The sequence below is a fragment of the Syngnathus floridae genome, chromosome 17 (genome assembly GCF_059516105.1).
Source record: "Syngnathus floridae isolate MCC-2025c chromosome 17, RoL_Sflo_1.0, whole genome shotgun sequence".
Lineage (NCBI taxonomy): Eukaryota > Metazoa > Chordata > Actinopteri > Syngnathiformes > Syngnathidae > Syngnathus > Syngnathus floridae.
The window spans coordinates 5,269,821-5,287,796 of record NC_142429.1 but is presented as its reverse complement, the minus strand read 5'-3'; the positions used below and the strand labels follow the sequence as shown (position 1 = coordinate 5,287,796).

The window sequence follows — 17,976 nt, the reverse complement described above, 5'->3', positions numbered from 1 at the left end:
CTGTACCGACAAGGCTGGACTGATTCAGCCATGTCTTTATTTTTCTCTCTCTCCATTCAACTCCCGTTCCCTCCTTTCTTTTCTTTTTCCCGCCGTTCCTCACGAAGAGTGTAGTAGAGCAATTCACTAATAAAACGTAACCCAGGTACCGTAAATATACACATCATTACAGCATGTTATGAAATAAAGATCATTACATATATATATATATATATATATATATATATATATATATTTTTTTTTTTTTTTTTACATATGTAACATTTAATTTAGGGATCATATATATATATATATATATATATATGTATATACATATATATTTTACATATGTAAAACTATTTAGGTTTATTAAGGACGGTGTCTTTATAAATATGTTTTGACAAAATCATCAAAAAGAGCGAAACATTCATTTTCACATTTTCTGTAAAGAAAAAAATAGTGCTCACATTATTTCTTTGGAAGTCTGTCCAAGTTAATGGGGAGGTTGAAAGTTTGATTAGCATCAGAAGCAATAATCCAAGTAATTAAAAAATAGCTTTCACATTAAAGTTGGGACACTTTGCAGGTGCCACTTCCTGTTTCGTTCAGTTACATATTGCCATCAGGACAACGTGCAAACCCACGCCGACCAACAGGAGCTCGCTGAGGTGGGATGGCGGTGCTGAGCTGGAGGTGGCGGGTGATAAGAACTCCCCCACTGCCTGTCTCAGGAAGTTGTTAAAGACACTGAGGTTGGGCAAGACCATCATTTGGTCCTCTTGTCCTGCTCGGCTGGCGTTGGTGGTGTCCAGCACCGCCGCCTGGTACCAGAAGCTGCCCAGCTGGCACATCAACGCCCCACCAGTATTCTCCTGCATGGACGCAAGTCACATGACAGGAAGTCACAGTCTTGTCCATTCTGAATTTTATCTTCCAAAGCCAGCTTAGATGTGCAATGTGAAAGCAGCAGAAGAAATGAAGGTCACCTGGTCAATTGTCAGTTCAGTACAAATGGAGTCGGTGGACGTCCCATTCCCACAGTCCAGCAGAGGCGTCTGGACCTCCTCGAGAACCTCTGCAGTGCAAAATGGGACGAGAATGACAAAATGTGAGGAGGTGACTTCCCGAGGATGACCAATGGATGACACACATACTTAGAAGACAAAGAAATTTAACAAAGTACTTTTTTGTAAACGTCAAAGAAAATTAAGTAGTGCAGATATGTACCTCCTCCTTGGCTCATACTCCATCCGGCAGCCCAGCAGGTGGAACCAGTGGCGAAAATCTGCCCACTGGCCATGCAGATTGGTTGGATGAAGATGGACAGCGGCGGCGGTGATGCCAGCCGCAAAACCGCCACATTCGGACCCGACTGTGTGCTGGTTGTGATCGTGATCACGTTCACCGCCGTCTCAGAACCACTTTGACCCAGGAAGACGGTCCACTCGGACACCGCGTCGGACCTGCAAAGCACAAGCCCGCTTTAAGCATCCGACGTTTGCTCGTGTGCCGACTTGTCGCCTTACTTTGCGGTGCATTGTGCGCTGGTCAGCACGGTGTCCACGCTAACCAACGTGCCGCTACATACGAGACTTCCATTCAAATGCAGACGGGCCACCCAGGGCCAATCGCCCGCCGTGGCCGATCCAGAACCCGAGAGGCGCTCATTCAATGGGGCGTCCCCGCAAAAGACCTCTGCACAAAAAAATCCCTCACTTTTCCGCAACCTTAATACTAATATTTTAAACATTCAATTTTGACTTGCATTAAAGTGGCGGTGTGCGGCGCTGCTCACGTGTGAGTGTGCCAGTGCTAGTACTGATGAGCGGCGGGGTTGTGCTGGTCGGCGTCTGGTCACCGCAGCTAACCTGCAGGTCAGGGTCGGTTCCCGAGGACGTGAAGGTGACAAACCCCGGCAAGTTGTCGCTACCAATGTGGCCGCTGATCCAATCCTGGTACCGAGACACCCGCGTGTAGACTCCCGGCAGGTTTGGCCTGGCGCAACCTTCTCCAAAGCTCACCACCCCGCTTTGAACCCACCTGGCACCTTGCTTGCTCACCATTGGACCGCCAGAATCACCCTATGGAACACGGCAATCTTCTCATGAGCGGGATTACGTTTGGCATGATTCTTTTCTGTGAACGCCATCAAAAGTCACCTGACAGGCATCCTTTCCTCCTTCTCGCAGGCCCGCACAAATCATGTTGTCTGTGATCGTAGTGTCGTAGTCACAATTGCATTGGCTGTTTCCCACCACGGGAACCTCCACCTCCATCAGGTTTTCAGGGAATGGTAGAGGAACTGCACACACAAACACATCATCCCATTAAAAGAAACTAATTTGACAATTTGGAGTTCAACCGTACGCTAGCATCAAAATAATTGTTCTTATTTTTGCTCGGACTGACCTCCCGAGCCGATGTTGCCCCATCCGGTGACCCAGCTGTCGGTTCCGGTGAAGAAGGTGCTTCCGCTGGCGGCTAGGCAGACAGGCGTGATGAAGTTGTTGAAGGTCACGGGCGAGGAAAGCCTCAAAAGGACGATGTCATTGTCGAAGGTAGTCGGGTCGTAGTCGGGATGGCGGATGGTCTCAACTATGTCGCGGCTAACCTCGTTTGCATTTGAACCTTGCTGACTCTGACGACCCAAAAACGCCCTCACAGGTCTGGTACTGCACAAAAACAAAGAAATGATGACATCAAGTCAATCTACTTTTTAATTCCAATGGCTCATTATTTGGCATCAAAATGTCCTCGCTGGAGACCTCAAGTCGCAAATGCCCCGCTTTAGTCTGGAGCAAATTTGAAGTACCTGAAAAAGCAGTGTGCAGCCGACAGCAGCCACTCGCTGTTGATGAGCGTCGCCCCGCAAAAATGGCCCCTCGGAGACATGTGCAGGCTGGCCTGCCAGGGCCAATCACCTTGGGAAGCCGCCTGACCCCCCACAATGCGGCTGTTGAGCTGGGCCAGTCCGCACACTAAAAACACACACACACACAATCGTTTACGATAATCCAAAATAGACTTTTTAAGATCTTGTTATTGATGAACACTTAGGCCTCTTGTACCATATTTTCATTAAGCAACAGTAATTTATTGCAATTGCATTATATACAATAAATCAATTTACCAATTACAAATATATAAACAAATAGACAAAAGGCTTACCCTCTGGTTGCGCTCCACATTCTGAAGATTGAAAAGACAAAAAGAAGAATTCCAGTTGTCAGTGCAGTTATTCACTGTTCATTGTACATGAAGCGAACAATTGGAAGGCATTCAAAGAATGTGAACAATCAAGTACAGGGAAGGGGATAAAGAAAGATATTCGAGCCAAAAGGAAGTAGAAATGTTGTGCACAATACGGTAAGTCCCTGTTATCTTTATCATGTTGGTTGCTGTCTGACTGGTTTTGATGGTGTCATTTTTTTTTCCATTTGCCACCAGCTTGTCTATGAAAACATGTTTGTCTGGTGGGTCTCTTTCCCCTCGGCATGGTCAAACGGGGAAGTTTTAAAAATCCCGTGGTAGTGATGGAGTCAGGAATGAGTGAATGATTCCAAACGTGGTGAATCATTCAATCATTGCTACAAAAGAAAGAAATGATCAAAAACTCCCAAATCAGCAGCATGCAATTTTTAGAGAAGGAAATATCTGGGGCTTTTAGATACAAATATTTCTGTACAAAAAAAAGGATAAATTTGCTCAGTTGCGGCACAAAAAATATAGCCCTTTAGTTGGACGGATCAACACGAAATATTGTGGACAAGTCTACCATGACAGGACATGTGAAAAACTGTCAAGGACCCAATTTGAAAAGGGATTCGACCATATTGGTCAAATTCCGAAGTGGTGTCCTCGACAACTGGGTGATCCAAGAATGGATGACGTAAAAGTATGATGATCTTTTTGAAGATTTTCTGCGGGACTTCTGGAAGACACGCAAACTCTATCCAGGAATGGACCACGCCATCATTGCCGTGCATAAAGATCCCAAATGTGATTCTTCTGAAGTCATCAAAATGACAAAAAGTTTGACTAAAAATAGAGATGACCAAAAATCTTTCTAACCTGTGCCCAGCAGCAGTAGCAGCAATGTCTTCAACATCAGCTTGTCCATCTCGTTCATCTCCACAAAGCGCAAGGATGGCTCACATCAATAAGTACATACGGAGGACACGCCCCCACATGAAGCCACGCCCCTTCACCTATTACACCTTTTCTTTGGCCACACCTTCAAAGGTATGTCGACGTATTCCAGTTACTGTAAATTGTAAGCAAGGCTGTGATTATTTTGAATGCAAACATGCTCATTGGCCATTTAAAAAAACCCTGAAGAATGACATTGCTGGTCCCGCCCGCCCTCTTTCACCTTATGAAAGCTGTTTGATTGACTTGGCATCCAGCATGTAGGAAAAACATTTTCACGCAAACTTCCCCTCTTTGTCAATCATCGTCCAGTCGTGGCAAAAGTCCCTCATTACGTTTTCTTTCTCCAATTTTGCGACACGTGGAAACGTTGATAACACTTTTTTTTCTTAATGCTCCACATTTATAAAGCAAGAGTAAAAAAAACAAGAAATTCTCCTGTTGTAAGGTGATTTGTGAGACGGATTGCCCAATGTGAAATGAGGCCAGATGCTCGATGAGCATATCTGGCCCGCTACATCTTTTTCTGTGGCCCGCTGCTAAAAGAAACCAGCTGAATCTACGTCGTGGTTCTTAAAAAAAATAATAATAATAATCAAAATTGGTTTTCAATCTAAAATTCCCCCCCCCCCCCCCCTGCAAAAAAATTGTGTTGCGGTTCCCTTTTAATCTGTTTATTCATCCATCCATCCATTTTCTGAACCGCTTAGTCCCCACGGGGGTCGCGGGCGTGCTGGAGCCTATCCCAGCCGTCATCGGGCAGTAGGCGGGGGACACCCTGAACTGGTTGCCAGCCAATCGCAGGGCACACAGAGACAGACAACCAATCGCACTCACACTCACACCTAGGGACAATTTGGAGTCTCCAATCGGCCTACCAAGCATGTTTTTGGAATGTGGGAGGAAACCGGAGTGCCCGGAGAAAACCCACGCGGGCCCGGGGAGAACATGCAAACTCCACACAGGGAGGGTCGGAGGTGGAATCGAACCCGCACCCTCCTAACTGTGAGGCGGATGTGCTACCCAGTGCGCCACCGAGCCGCCGTCTGTTTATTCATTTTCACTATATTAACGATGACACGTTTGGGTTAAGAGGGCGTATTAGCTTCCGAGTGGCACGTAACTGACATAAGAGAATCGAGGGGAAAGCCTTTATTGTTGTTATAAAACCATAAAATACAATGAGTGATGAAATAATTTTATGATAATTTAATTTGAGGCTGAGGGAATTCCCAGGAAACAAGGCAACTGTCGAAGTGCGGGAATCCCTTTAACCAATTGGAACTTGGAGGTCAGGGTTGATTCCCGGGGACGTGAAAGTGACAAAGCCTGGCGGGTCGTCGTCGTTCGTGATGTTGTTGATCCAATCCTGGTACCGTGACACCCGCGTGTAGACGCCCGGAAAACTGGCCAGGCCGCAATCTATGCCGAAGCTCACGATCCCGCTTTGGATCCACCTGGCACCTTGTTTGCTCACCAATGGACCACCAGAATCACCCTGTGGAACATTTCTCATTAGCGAGATCACGTTTGCCACGGTTGTGTGAACGCCATCAAGTCACCTGACAGGCGTCCCTTCCTCCTTCTCTCGGACCGGCACAAATCATGTTGTTGGTGATTATCAGCGGCGTGTAATCGAGATTACACTGTCGGTTTCCTATGATGGGAACATCCACCTCCATCAGTTCGTTGGAAATTGGTGGAACTGCGCGTGCACACGAAGGAAAAACAAAATGACAATGAGCTTTTGGCACTGTTGTTTTTGAAAACATTCGGTACAAATGGGAGTGTCGGCCAACCTCCAAAGCTGAGGGTTCCCCATCCGGTGACCCAGCTGTCGGTTCCGGTGAAGAAGGTGCTTCCGCTGGCGGCCAGGCAGACAGGCGCGATGAAGTTGTTGAAAGGCACGGGCAACAAAAGCCTCACCAGGGCCAGGTCGTTGTCGAAGGTGGGCTCGTCAAAGTTGGGATGGCGGATGACCTGAGAGATACTGCGGATCTCTTCGTTGGGATTGGGACCTTGTAGCCTCTGTCGGCCCATAATCGCCATCACTGGGTTGAAACTGCACACACACACAAACACACACACCCGCACGTGGAACATCAACCAACTCCTCTACTGAACTTCAACTTTTTGTTGGTGTCTGTTTTTCTGACCTACGAAAGCAGTGTGCGGCCGTCAGCACCCACTGGCTGTTGATGAGTGAGCCCCCGCAGACGTGGCCCCTCAAATCTTGCAGGGTGACCTGCCAGGGCCACGCGCCCTCGACAGCCACCTGACCCCCCACGATGCGGCTGTTAAGTGGGGCCAACCCGCATGCTGAAAACGCGTACAAACATAAGGTCAGATTTGGCAAATGTTTGAAGAAGTACAGAAGCAAACTCAAATGACCATTTTTTCGTGTCCATTCTAGGTAAACGCTAATGCTAACCGGCGTTTGCAAGCAAGCGCGCTGAATGTTTTGCCATCAAGCTAAGCTGCACCCCATAAATGACGTCACATTGTTTACTGTTACTTCAAATAAAGTGAGTTATAAGTGAGTCATTGTGATAGCAGATTTGTTTCTCTACCGTCCAATACGAGTGCCACGTGAGGGACCAAATCAAGGAGGAGGCAGGACTTTTGAGTGCCTCTGTTGTTGAATGTAAATCAAGGAAGTAGGGAAGGTAGTAAAGAAAGAAAGAAGGGAGGTAAGAAAGCCTGGAACTCACTGTTGGCTGAGTTGGGAGTGGAGAAGCTAATGGTAGTTTCAGGCGGTGGTGGCGGTGATGGTGGTGGTGGTAGTGATGGTGATTGTGGTGGTTGTGGTATTGTGGTAAATGTGAGTGGTGATGTCGTTGTAAATGGTGTTGATGTTGGTGATGATATTGGTGGTGGTGGTTGTTAGGTTACGGATTCTAGTTATTGATCTGACTCCAAATTGCGATCAACACTTAACACATAAATTGCTATGTCCTAATCCACACACTGGCGCACCTAACAATTTTGCGAGTTCGTTCTGTCAAAGAGAAGACCAGTAGATCAATTAGACCAAATTTACCAATTATTTATTCCTGACAAAGCGCACTAATACAGGCCTGGGTCCCGGGTCCCTCAAACTAAAACTCGTGCGTTTTTGTGACCACCAAAAGACGACACATTCTTCCGGGTTGCCCAGTTTTAAAGAAACACAATATGAATATTAAAGCATGCAAAATATTGTGAGATGATTGGTGGATGGCCATCTTCTCCCCGTCCAGGTGTCGCTGAGGTCAGGCGGTTGGGTTTTCCCCTCGATGCCCGGTCCCATAGTCGTGCTGTTGTTCTCGTTTCTCACCGACCTTGAGATTATCTCGTCCGGTACTCCCTGTCTGGGCCTATACACAACACTTCCAAGAAAACAAGTTCATGCAGTTTGCCTGCACATTCCTCGGCCCCCACCAATCCACACGAGCACTCCAATACTAGATATTAATATGATTATAAGTTTAACACAACCTTAAAAAATATGTTTGCAAACTCCCGAAAGCACATTTTCCTTTATTGTGGTGGTGATAGTGGTGGTAATGGTGATGGTGTTGGTGATAGTGGTGGTAATGGTGGTGGTGGTGGAGATGGTGTTGGTAGTGATGGTGATTGTGGTGGCGGTGGTGGCGGTGTGGTGAGACTTCCTATGGGAGGGAAGATGTCGTTGTTGGTATTCGGGGAGAGGCTTGTGATGGGGTTGGAAGACGGTGGTGGTGGTGATGGTGATAGTGGTGGTAATGGTGATGGTGTTGGTGATAGTGGTGGTAATGGTGGTGGAGATGGTGTTGGTAGTGATGGTGATTGTGGTGGCGGTGGTGGCGGTGTGGTGAGACTTCCTATGGGAGGGAAAATGTCGTTGTTGGTATTCGGGGAGAGGCTTGTGATGGGGTTGGAAGACGGTGGTGGTGGTGATGGTGATAGTGGTGGTAATGGTGATGGTGTTGGTGATAGTGGTGGTAATGGTGGTGGTGGTGGTGGTGATGGTGTTGGTAGTGATGGTGATTGTGGTGGCGGTGGTGGCGGTGTGGTGAGACTTCCTATGGGAGGGAAGATGTCGTTGTTGGTATTCGGGGAGAGGCTTGTGATGGGGTTGGAAGACGGTGGTGGTGGTGGTGGTGATAGTGGTGGTAATGGGGTTGGTGGTGGTGGTGATGGTGTTGGTGGTGATGGTGATTGTGATTGTGGTGGTGGTGGTTGTGGTATTGTGGTAAATGTGAGTGGTGATGTCGTTGTAAATGGTGTTGATGTTGATGTTGGTGAAGATATTGGTGGTGATATTGGTAGTGATGTTGGTGGTGATATTGGTAGTGATGTTGGTGGTGATGTTGGTGTTGATGTTGGTGGTGATGTTGGTGGCGATGTTGGTTGGACGTTATTGGCAAAACAGTTAACTTCGAGGTCTGGGTCGGTCCCCGGGATCATGATGCTGATGAAGCCGGGGAGGTCTCCGCTGCTTGTGTGGTTTCTGATCCAATCATGGTATCTGGACACCCGTGTGTACACGCCTGGCCTCTCCGGCTGGCCGCAACCTATCCCAAAGCTCATCACCCCGGTGAGGATCCACCTAGATCCAAAACTGCTCACCATGGGACCACCAGAGTCAGCCTGTGAAACACCACAGCCTCCTTACTAGCCAAATCAACTTATCCTCTTATGCTGTTAAATGTTCAAATATATTTGTCACCTGACAGGTGTCCTTTCTTCATACAAATAAAGGTGTCTTGTCTTTGTTTGTGATGAAAAGCATGGAAAATATGAAATCACCTGAGAGGCATAATTTCCTCCGTCTTCCAGGCCAGCACAAATCATGTTGTTGGTGATAACTCCTCCACCATAGTCGCAATCGCATTGGTTGTTCCCTACCATGAAAAGGTTAACTTCCATCAGGTTGATGGGTGGCAGTTGAGAACCTGTACGCACACAACCACAATGACACCACCAAAAGTGTCACTAACAGGAAAGCTGGGGGTACAGTGTTCCTACTTTATTGGCGAGTAAAGCAATTTATTTTAAATAATTTGAATATGAATGGATATTGTCTTAAAATTTTTTTTGAAAACATTCAGTAGAGATGGGAGTGTTGATCGACCTTCAGAGGCGAGGCTCCCCCATCCAGTGACCCAGCTTTTGGTTAGGAAGAAGGTGCTTCCGCTGGCGGCCAAGCAGACTGGCCTGATGTAGTCGTTGAAGGTGACAGGTGAGGACAGCCTCAATACGGCCAAGTCGTTGTCGCGGGTGAGCGGGTCGAAGTCGGGATGGAGGATGATTTCCACCACGGGGCGTCTGACCTCGTTCTGGTCGAAACACTGCAGGCACTGACGACCCAGAGACGCTATCACCATTGAACTGCAGGGACACATGCCATGACTTTTTAATCTCTTCAAAGATTATTATTGTGTGTGTGTGTGTGTGTACACACGCATATCTCACTTCGTAATGCAGTGTGCGGCCGTCAGCACCCACTCTCTGTTGATAAGTGTGGCCCCACAGAAGTGCTCCCCAGACGACTGCAGGCTCACCTGCCAGGGCCACGCCCCAGGCGAGGCCAACGGGCCCCCAAAGTTCTGGCCATTGAGTGGGGCCTGCCCGCATGCTGAAAACACAAGCATGGGTGAGGCGAAACGTTTGAGCTCAAAGATCAAGGAAGGAAGAAACAGGCTCACCATCTTGTGGCAGGGTAGGGGCGGGCACAGGCGAAGGAGATTCGTGGCATATGCAATCGGGACAAGTCAACACAGGGCACTTTGTGGCGATGATGGTGGGGGGATATGGAAATTCCGTAATGCTGCGCAGGCTGTTGCTGGTGAGGGGTGGGCTCGTGGTACAGTTGACCTCCAGGTCTGGATCGGTGCCCACAGACATGAAGCTGACGAAGCCTAGTAAGTTGCTGTGGCCCGTGACGATGCTGATCCAATCCTGGTACTGGGACACTCGCGTGTAGACACCCGGAATCTCCGGCCAGGCGCAACCTAATCCGAAACTCAGCACCCCGCTCAGGACCCACACGGACCCTTGCCTGCTCACCAGGGGACCGCCACCATCACCCTGCGGAACATGGCAGCCATTTTGGCAGGGGAACCACTTGAACCTGGGACATCATTGACAGACTGTCCGCCATATTTGATATGGCGAATCCGCTTGTAATGTAAAGTCACCTGACAGATATCATTTCCTCCGTCTCTCAGGCCGGCACAAATCATGTTGTCTGTGATCATGGTCTCGTTGTAGTCGCAATTGCACTGGCGGTTTCCTACTACAGGAATGTTTGCCTCCATCAGGTTCTGGGTGGCTGGTTGCAGAATTGCACACAACAACAAAAGTGTGTCACTATCAGTTCTCGCATGGATTTTGAAGTGATCAATTTTGGGGGATTTTATTTATGCTCCAGTGAAGAATTTAATTTCAGAATTTAGTTGTGTGCCTTCTGTGCAGTACCACGTTGTGCCACAACATGTCTGGCAGCACTGAGTTCTAGCTGTGTAATGTAAAGATAGAAGAAGAGACAGAGGAAGTCCTCAACTAAGCTCCAAATATAAATTGTCTGCGATTCAATGGGATTACGATTTAATTTGATGAGTAGACCTAAAAAACTATTTGGGGTTCTGACTGACCTCCCAAGCCGATTCCCCATCCGGTGACCCAACTGTCAGTTCCGGTGAAGAACGTGCTTCCGTTGTCAGCCAGGCAGACGGGCCTGATGTAGTCGTTGAAGAGGACAGGCGAAGAAACCTTCAAAAGTGCCAAGTCGTTGTCGAAGGTGTGCTCATCATAATCGGGATGGGGGATGATCTGAGAGATGCTGAGGCTTTTCTCATTAGGATTGGGACCCAGTTGGCTATGACGACCCACAATTCCTGTCACAACTCCAGCCCTGCAAACAAACATGAGGTGTTTTTTTTTGTTTTTTTTATAATTCTGTTTCTCTTTGTTACCCTTTTAGTATTTTTGTGATTGATTTGTATTGTTATTAGTATCAAACTGGACCTCTTGGCTCTATTGAGGCCACTTTGGGCTCATTGAAACCCATGAAAAGTCCTCCGCTAATTTGGGGCTTTAGAAGAGAACGCCAGTCTCTCTTGCCACTTGGTCCAGATCCAGAGATGTGGCCTTGCCAGCTTCTTGGTATGTCCCACCCAAGTCGTCATCAGAAACTCATTTGGGCGGCATTCAAGAAGTGACCAAACCAGACTCCCGAGCTACCAAATTAATTTCGTCCTCACGCAAATTAGCAGTGGCTCTACTCTTGACTCCTCCCGGAACAAAGATCAACAACTTTACTTTCTTATTTTCTTTCTACCTGGTACGTAGGAGTTGAAGGTCCGTCTGGAAGAGGACTCAGCTAGACCACACAATGTTTGGGGTTTGCCAGACCAACTCGTCACCGGGGTGGTGATCAATTGATGGCTCAGCCCCCTCGCGTTTTCAAAACTTGTAGCCTCAAATCTAATACCCTATGCATGTGCGTGTGCGCATATCTCACGTGTCGAAGCAGTGCGCGGCTGTCAGAATCCAATCGCTGTTGATGAGCGACCCCCCGCAGAAGTGTCTCCCAAACCTTTGCAGGCTGACCTGCCAGGGCCACGCACCCGGGGGAGGTGCTTGACCCCCAGTCATTTGGCTGTTGAGAGGAGCTTGCCCACACACTGAAAACACACACACACAGAGAAAGATACACATTGAAGTGAGTTACTAATTTGTAACAAAATATTCACCAAACCAAATCAATTGTTTATTATTTCCAATGCATCAAAACAACTAAAAAAATAAAGGGGAGGAAGCAAAGAGGAGGCAAAAAGGCCGTGACTCACCAAGTTGCCCTCTGCATTCTAAAGATGACAAACAAACAAGGAACAATTTCAGATGGAATTCAAAATTGTTCACGTCATGTTATTTAAACAATAATTGAAAGAAAGAGAAAAAAATCTCTCACCTGTGGTTATTTGTAGGAGTAGCAGAAATGTACTTATCAGTGCTGGCGCTTCCATGAGCTGCAAACTCTAAATTGGCCAAACAGCTTCCAGCACCAGTATGCACCATTAAGTAGCCACGCAGGACACACCTACACTTATGGACACGCCTGTACACTTGTCATTAACAAATGCTTACGTGGGTATGCTCTGGAAAATTTAGACCAGAGGCAGTGTCCTCTACACTTGGCACCCAGCACTTTGAACTGGGTGCCAGCCAATCGCAAGGCACAAGAGACAAGCAATTACAATGACTCCTCAGGACAATTTAGAGTATCAACACATGTCTTTGGAATGTGGGTGGAAATCGCAGTATCCAGGGTAAACACATGCACCCATGGGGAGAACATGCAAACTAACCCTAACCCAAAAAGAAGAGTTGGAATGGAACCCCGGACCTCTGAATAATGACAAAAGTGCCTTGTTTGATTGCAATTTGGACAATGTTCCAACAACCACAGTCATGTTTGAATTTGTTTTGCCCAACCCTCAACTGTGTTTTACTTTTGCAAGGTGTGGCAAATTAGGAATAATCCACACAACAAGAAAACACAAATTCTAATTAACAGTCAAACACAAAATAATAGAACAAAACAAATTGCCTGCCGTGGTGATAACAGCATGTGGGGATTGCACTCCAAAAATATCTTTAGCTTTTTCTTCAGACTTTAGTTGTTGGGAGTGGCCAAATCAACCATTTGGTACATTCTGAGAAAAAAAATGAGTGCACTGGTGAGCTTGAGAACTCAAAAAGGCCTCAACGTCCACGGAAGACAAGCGTTTCCATGGTGAAGGAAAAACCCTTCACAACATCCAGTCAAGTGAAGAACACTCTCCAGGAAGTAGGTGTATCAGTAACTAAGTCTACTATAAAGAGAACACTTCATGAGAGTAAATACAGAGGATTCACCACAAAATGTGAATCATTAATCAAGTCTCAAAACCAGAAAGGCCAGAATTGACTTTGCCAAAAAATACCTGAAGAAGCCAGCCCAGTTCTGGAACAGCCTTCTTTGGACAGACTAAGATCAATCCGCACCAGAATGATGGGAAGAAAAAAAGTTTGGAGAAGAATTGGAACAGCTCATGATCCAAAGCACTGGTACCACATCTTCTGTAAAACATGGTGGAGGCAGTGTGATGGCATGGGCATCATGGCTTCCAATGGGTCACTTGTGTTTATTGATGATGTGACAAAAGCAGACAAATGAATTCTGATATCTATAGGCAGAAAGATCCACAAACAAGCAAAAACTGAAGACGGCTGCAGGAAAGGCCTGGCAAAGCATCCCAAAGAAGGAAACCATAGCATTTGGTTATGTCCATGGGTTCCAGACTTCAGGCAATCATTGGCTGCAAAGTATTCTCAACAAAATATTGAAAAGTAACATTTTACTTAGGGTTATATTTATTTGTCCAATTACTTTTGAGCCTCTGAAATAAGGAGTGTTCGTATAAAAACAGCTAGAAATTCCTATAGGGTTAATTATATATGGACTTCAGCTCTGCCTTCAACACCATTGTGCCGCAGCGACTCATCTCCAAACTCGACGAGCTGGGCCTCAGTACCTCCCTCTGCAACTGGATACTGGACTTCCTCTGTCAGAGGCCTCAGGTGGTGCGTGTTGGCGACAAAATCTCCGCCAGCATCACGCTGAGCACGGGGGCCCCCCAGGGCTGCGTGCTCAGTCCATTGCTCTTCACCCTGCTGACGCATGACTGCACTGCGACCTACAGCGACAACCGCATAGTGAAGTTTGCTGACGACACGACTCTGGTGGGTCTCATCACGAAGGGCGACGAGACTCGGTACAGGTCGGAAGTTGACCTTCTGACCACGTGGTGCAGGGACAACAACCTCCTGCTGAACGTCAGTAAGACCAAGGAAATCATTGTGGACTTCCGGAAGGGTCACACAACACACCTGCCGCTGATCATCGACGGTGCTGTGGTGGAGAGGGTGAGCTGCACCAAGTTCCTGGGGGTGCACATCAGTGAGGACCTCTCCTGGTCCGCGAACACCTCGTCACTGGCAAAGAAAGCTCAGCGCCGCCTGTATTTCCTGCGGAAGCTCAGGCGTGCATGTGCTCCTCAGGCAGTCCTGTTTACATTCTACCGTGGCACCATTGAGAGCGTCCTCACCAGTTGCATCGCTGTCTGGGGTGGTAACTGCACTGAACAGAACTTGAAGGCCCTGCAGCGCATAGTGAATACGGTTGGTAAGATTATTGGTGCTTCGCTTCCCTCCCTGAAGGACATTTACACCTCCCATCTCGCCCGCAAGGCAACCTCGATTGCCAGAGATGTGAGTCACCCGGCTCACTCCTTGTTTGACCTTCTGCCCTCTGGGAAGAGGTACAGGAGCCTGCGCTCCCGCACCACCAGACTCGCCAACAGCTTCTTTCTCCAGGCTGTTAGGGCCCTGAACTCGCTACCCCCTTCTGCGTAGCGTGCGGCACTGTTGCGCTATTTTCGGGAATGTCTGCTGTACGCGTTTTTACGCTCCTCTTAATTAATTATTTATTTATTTATTGTTGTGTTATTTATTCATTATTTATTCAGCACGCTTTTGTTATACTTGTTTACTGTTTGTCTGTTGTGAGCCATGTCTTGTCACCGTGGGATAGGGGGGAACGAAATTTCGGTTTCTTTGTGTGTCTTTGGCATGTGGAGAAATTGACAATAAAGCTGACTTTGACTTTGACGATATTAATGTTCTACACCTTAAAATAAATCTTAAAATCTGCACTTCAATTCCGTTTTTGTTTCATTTCAAATCAAATGTGGTGGCATGCAATGCCCAAAAACATGAAGATTGTGTCATTGTCCAAATATTTTTGGACCTAACTGTATGTGTTCTTATTCAATTTGTTCTGCATGAAGTCTGTTACATTTGACATATTTGATGATGTCTGTGATGTACACACATTTCTGGGAATTGATCACATCCAATCAGGTGAGCGATTCGTATGCTTATGTCACAAAAAGCCCAAACCTCTTTTTCCCCCTCATAAAACAAAATGCAGACCAAATTGACGTAATATTGATGTAATGCCAAAAATAAGTTTCGGTGCATTGGATACAATTTGCGTCAATCACACTGTAGCAATTGCATGAATAAGCTTTTGAGTGTATTGTCTTGACAATTATTCCTATTATCACTGTTGATTACCTCAGCTCAACCCATTCCTATTTATAAAGCACTTAAAAGCAGCCGAACAATTGCTTGTCAAAATTAACGACTATAACCTGTTTTGTCTGACATCAGAGAAAAGGGAACGGCACAGTAAATGAGGTTTGAAGTCAACTTTAGTCACATTGTAAAGATTTACGACAGAACACAAACACATCTGAGAGGGAGGGGTCTATTTACATGACAGCAGAGGAAGAGGCAGGGTCAGAGTTCAGCGCGCAGCAGGCTGGGGTTTGTTTTATATTACTTGCAATTTTGCTGCTTGCTATCCAGTTGACGGAAATGAAAGACGACGATGATGATGAGGAGCTACATGGTCAGACAAATGATGACTACAAGTGTGCGGTCACAACGCCGCAAGTCCACAAGTCAGTAGTATCAGTCGTGTGTGTGTGTGTGTGTGTGTGTGTGTGTGTGTGAGCGTACAATAAGTGTGGTTTGCATTGTGCGTCTACTCGTTCTTCTTCTCCTTGTTCTTTATCAGCTTGTTGATTTCTCTCTTGGCCATGGCGGCATACTTGGACAGGACACCGTGCTGGTTGAGACCCGGCAGCAGCAGCATCAAACTCACTGAAAGAACAAAAATGTGGATTGTTATTACGGCCCAAAAGTGACCAGCTCAAACATAAGGAACTGGATTCATGTTACAACTTGGCTGTAAAACACCACACGTGCGATTTCACTCACCGATCAGGTAGGTGAGCAAGAGGTTGTGCACTTGCTGTCCGATCCAGGCCACCGCCAGCAAGCCGCTGATCACTGACGTAAAGTACTGAAAATGACATCGGGTCACACAGTCACTTTTAGGCCTGGAGGGGATTTTCGGGACTTTCCATCGGTCATTACCATCTTTGGTTTCTCCTCCTTGAGCGTACACAGACGGCGCGACCAGCCCAGCACACGACGCTGTGTCTTCACCATGTTGCCGCAGATCTCATGGAAGCGCTGCTGCTGCTCTGTGGTCCTGATGAGCACGAACACACAGAGTGGACGCAAAAGGGTCACGGCTGTTTTTAACAAACGTGACATCATCTGAAGTAGACATAGAAGCAGGAAGTGGGGCACGGACAACCAGGACAGTATGAAGATACACAGGAAGCAGACACTCTTCTCACCACTTGTTGGAGCCAAAGACTTTGGGCGCCAGCTTCGGTACCAGGTAGTCGGCCAAGCACAGCATCATGACAGCACTCGACACGCCCGTCAGTACCGACGGGTCCATGTAGTAAATAAGCCTGAGCGGGACAAAAGGAAGTTGAGGTAAGCTCGACACCAACAGCCCTCTCAAACATAGGCTGCGTTTCGAAGGGGTTTGTATGTAGAGGACCCAGATGGTTCCTAAAACGTCCACTGATTGGGTCAGGAATGTGTTTGGAATCATTTAATGAACAGGATCCCTAGATAGACAATTGTTTTTGGTGCTATTAAAATGAATTGAGAAGGGTTGACAAAGTAGGAGACGACCAGTACTCGCTACACATCCCAGGGGGACTCCAAAATGTGCGGCTCACGAGGTTGAGTCTCGTCTGGCAGACTCACAGAAAAAGCGCGGTGGTGGCGCCCACGAGCGCTCCAGGAAACCACGGCTTCTCCCAGTGCAGGACACGATCCCCGGCCAAGATCACCTCACCCCATGCCTGAAGTTGCTCCTCCAGCTGCGCTGTTTCCTGTGCCTGTGTCACCAAAAAATAAAAGAATTGCTCCAGCAATTAAATATCAATCACTCCCCCCCCAAAACACAATCAAACAAAAAAAAAAAACTGAGTGATTATTAAAATGGCTTGAGAGCGGCTCTAAAATTGGAAAATGTGCGGCTAATCGAGATGTTGCGAAACAGTGTGCGCATCTAATCTTTTTCCTAAGAAACGGACAGGAGCCTTTTGGTATTTGTGGTAAATCAGCGCAACACAAGTACAGAATTGTTTTGGAGCCTCAAAACATGAGATCGCAAGTCACAAGGTTAGCATCGGGCAAGGCTAGGCGGCTAGTTGCTTAGCATCTTAACAGCTGTCGTCGTTGCAGTCGAGTTACAAGTTGGGGAAAAAGAAACAAATAAAACCCAAGTAACAGCCTTAAATGAATGAAGGTCATGCCACTGCATATTGTTTCCTTGTTGCCTGTAGGACCTTGGAGCAAGCCGCCGGGTGCAAACATCAGAGGCCCGTCAAAAAAAATCGAACCTTCGATTGCAACAACGTCATCTTGGTACAAACCAGCATGTTGGCGCTCTTGTTGTCTCCTTCGACCATTGCTGCTCAAATTGAAGCTTATTTAGAATTCTGTTTTTTATATCTCCCAAAGAAGAAGATATTTGAATAGGTGGACCGTCTGGGCGGTTTGCTCAGCGTCACTAACGGTCGCTGTGGCCAGAAAACTTGACAGGATGTTTTTATCCGGGGTGCCTGCGTCAAAAGTGGCGCTGGGCATAGTGGGAGATGCAGTTTCACTTGAGATTATGTTCGGGAAGGAAAAAGAAAAGCTAGTTTTGAAAAATAAATTCTACTCTTCGTAGTTTTTGCTGAAATTTGATTAGTTCACTTTTCCTTGATTTTTGAAAACGCAATACTAGGCTACTCATTGTGTTATAAAAAACATGGCTTATAAAAATTATAATTCACCCACTTAAATAAATTCAAGCGTTAAATGAATATGCAAACTTTTAGTTTTTTTGCTATCATTGTG

General features: G+C 46.8%; 4 protein-coding genes across 5 annotated transcripts; all 4 read right to left on the bottom strand.

Annotated features, from left to right (window-relative positions):
• Nucleotides 1-330: 330 nt before the first annotated feature.
• On the bottom strand, nucleotides 331-4,158 carry LOC148383834 (polyserase-2-like). The gene is made up of 10 exons (XM_088356877.1): nucleotides 4,051-4,158; nucleotides 3,148-3,168; nucleotides 2,792-2,957; nucleotides 2,389-2,651; nucleotides 2,139-2,281; nucleotides 1,775-2,060; nucleotides 1,506-1,674; nucleotides 1,207-1,442; nucleotides 966-1,054; nucleotides 331-851 (listed from the first exon to the last, which is right to left on the bottom strand). Exons 1-10 carry the CDS (start codon nucleotides 4,106-4,108, stop codon nucleotides 585-587), a joined length of 1,698 nt encoding a protein of 565 aa, XP_088213003.1. The 5' UTR covers nucleotides 4,109-4,158; the 3' UTR covers nucleotides 331-584.
• Nucleotides 4,159-5,398: 1,240 nt separating this feature from the next.
• Nucleotides 5,399-6,596, bottom strand: LOC148383833 (serine protease 27-like). Its single transcript, XM_088358178.1, has 5 exons — nucleotides 6,560-6,596; nucleotides 6,285-6,447; nucleotides 5,928-6,190; nucleotides 5,691-5,833; nucleotides 5,399-5,626 (listed from the first exon to the last, which is right to left on the bottom strand). The coding sequence occupies exons 1-5, from the start codon at nucleotides 6,594-6,596 to the stop codon at nucleotides 5,399-5,401; spliced, it is 834 nt and encodes a 277-aa protein (XP_088214304.1).
• Nucleotides 6,597-6,859: 263 nt separating this feature from the next.
• LOC148383832 (serine protease 53-like) lies at nucleotides 6,860-12,275 on the bottom strand. Its single transcript, XM_088358566.1, has 10 exons — nucleotides 12,065-12,275; nucleotides 11,943-11,960; nucleotides 11,615-11,777; nucleotides 10,746-11,005; nucleotides 10,290-10,423; nucleotides 9,798-10,179; nucleotides 9,565-9,727; nucleotides 9,224-9,480; nucleotides 8,899-9,044; nucleotides 6,860-8,739 (listed from the first exon to the last, which is right to left on the bottom strand). The coding sequence occupies exons 1-10, from the start codon at nucleotides 12,117-12,119 to the stop codon at nucleotides 7,648-7,650; spliced, it is 2,670 nt and encodes an 889-aa protein (XP_088214692.1). The 5' UTR covers nucleotides 12,120-12,275; the 3' UTR covers nucleotides 6,860-7,647.
• Nucleotides 12,276-15,392: 3,117 nt separating this feature from the next.
• Nucleotides 15,393-17,717, bottom strand: arl6ip1 (ARL6 interacting reticulophagy regulator 1). 2 transcript variants are annotated; one of them, XM_088358572.1, is made up of 6 exons: nucleotides 17,475-17,717; nucleotides 16,834-16,967; nucleotides 16,410-16,529; nucleotides 16,141-16,258; nucleotides 15,982-16,066; nucleotides 15,393-15,864 (listed from the first exon to the last, which is right to left on the bottom strand). In XM_088358572.1, the coding sequence occupies exons 1-6, from the start codon at nucleotides 17,541-17,543 to the stop codon at nucleotides 15,746-15,748; spliced, it is 645 nt and encodes a 214-aa protein (XP_088214698.1). In that variant the 5' UTR covers nucleotides 17,544-17,717; the 3' UTR covers nucleotides 15,393-15,745. The 2 variants fall into 2 exon arrangements, with proteins under 2 accessions (XP_088214698.1, XP_088214699.1); XM_088358573.1 differs by having other exon boundaries at nucleotides 17,508-17,713.
• Between the last annotated feature and the right edge of the window lie 259 nt (nucleotides 17,718-17,976).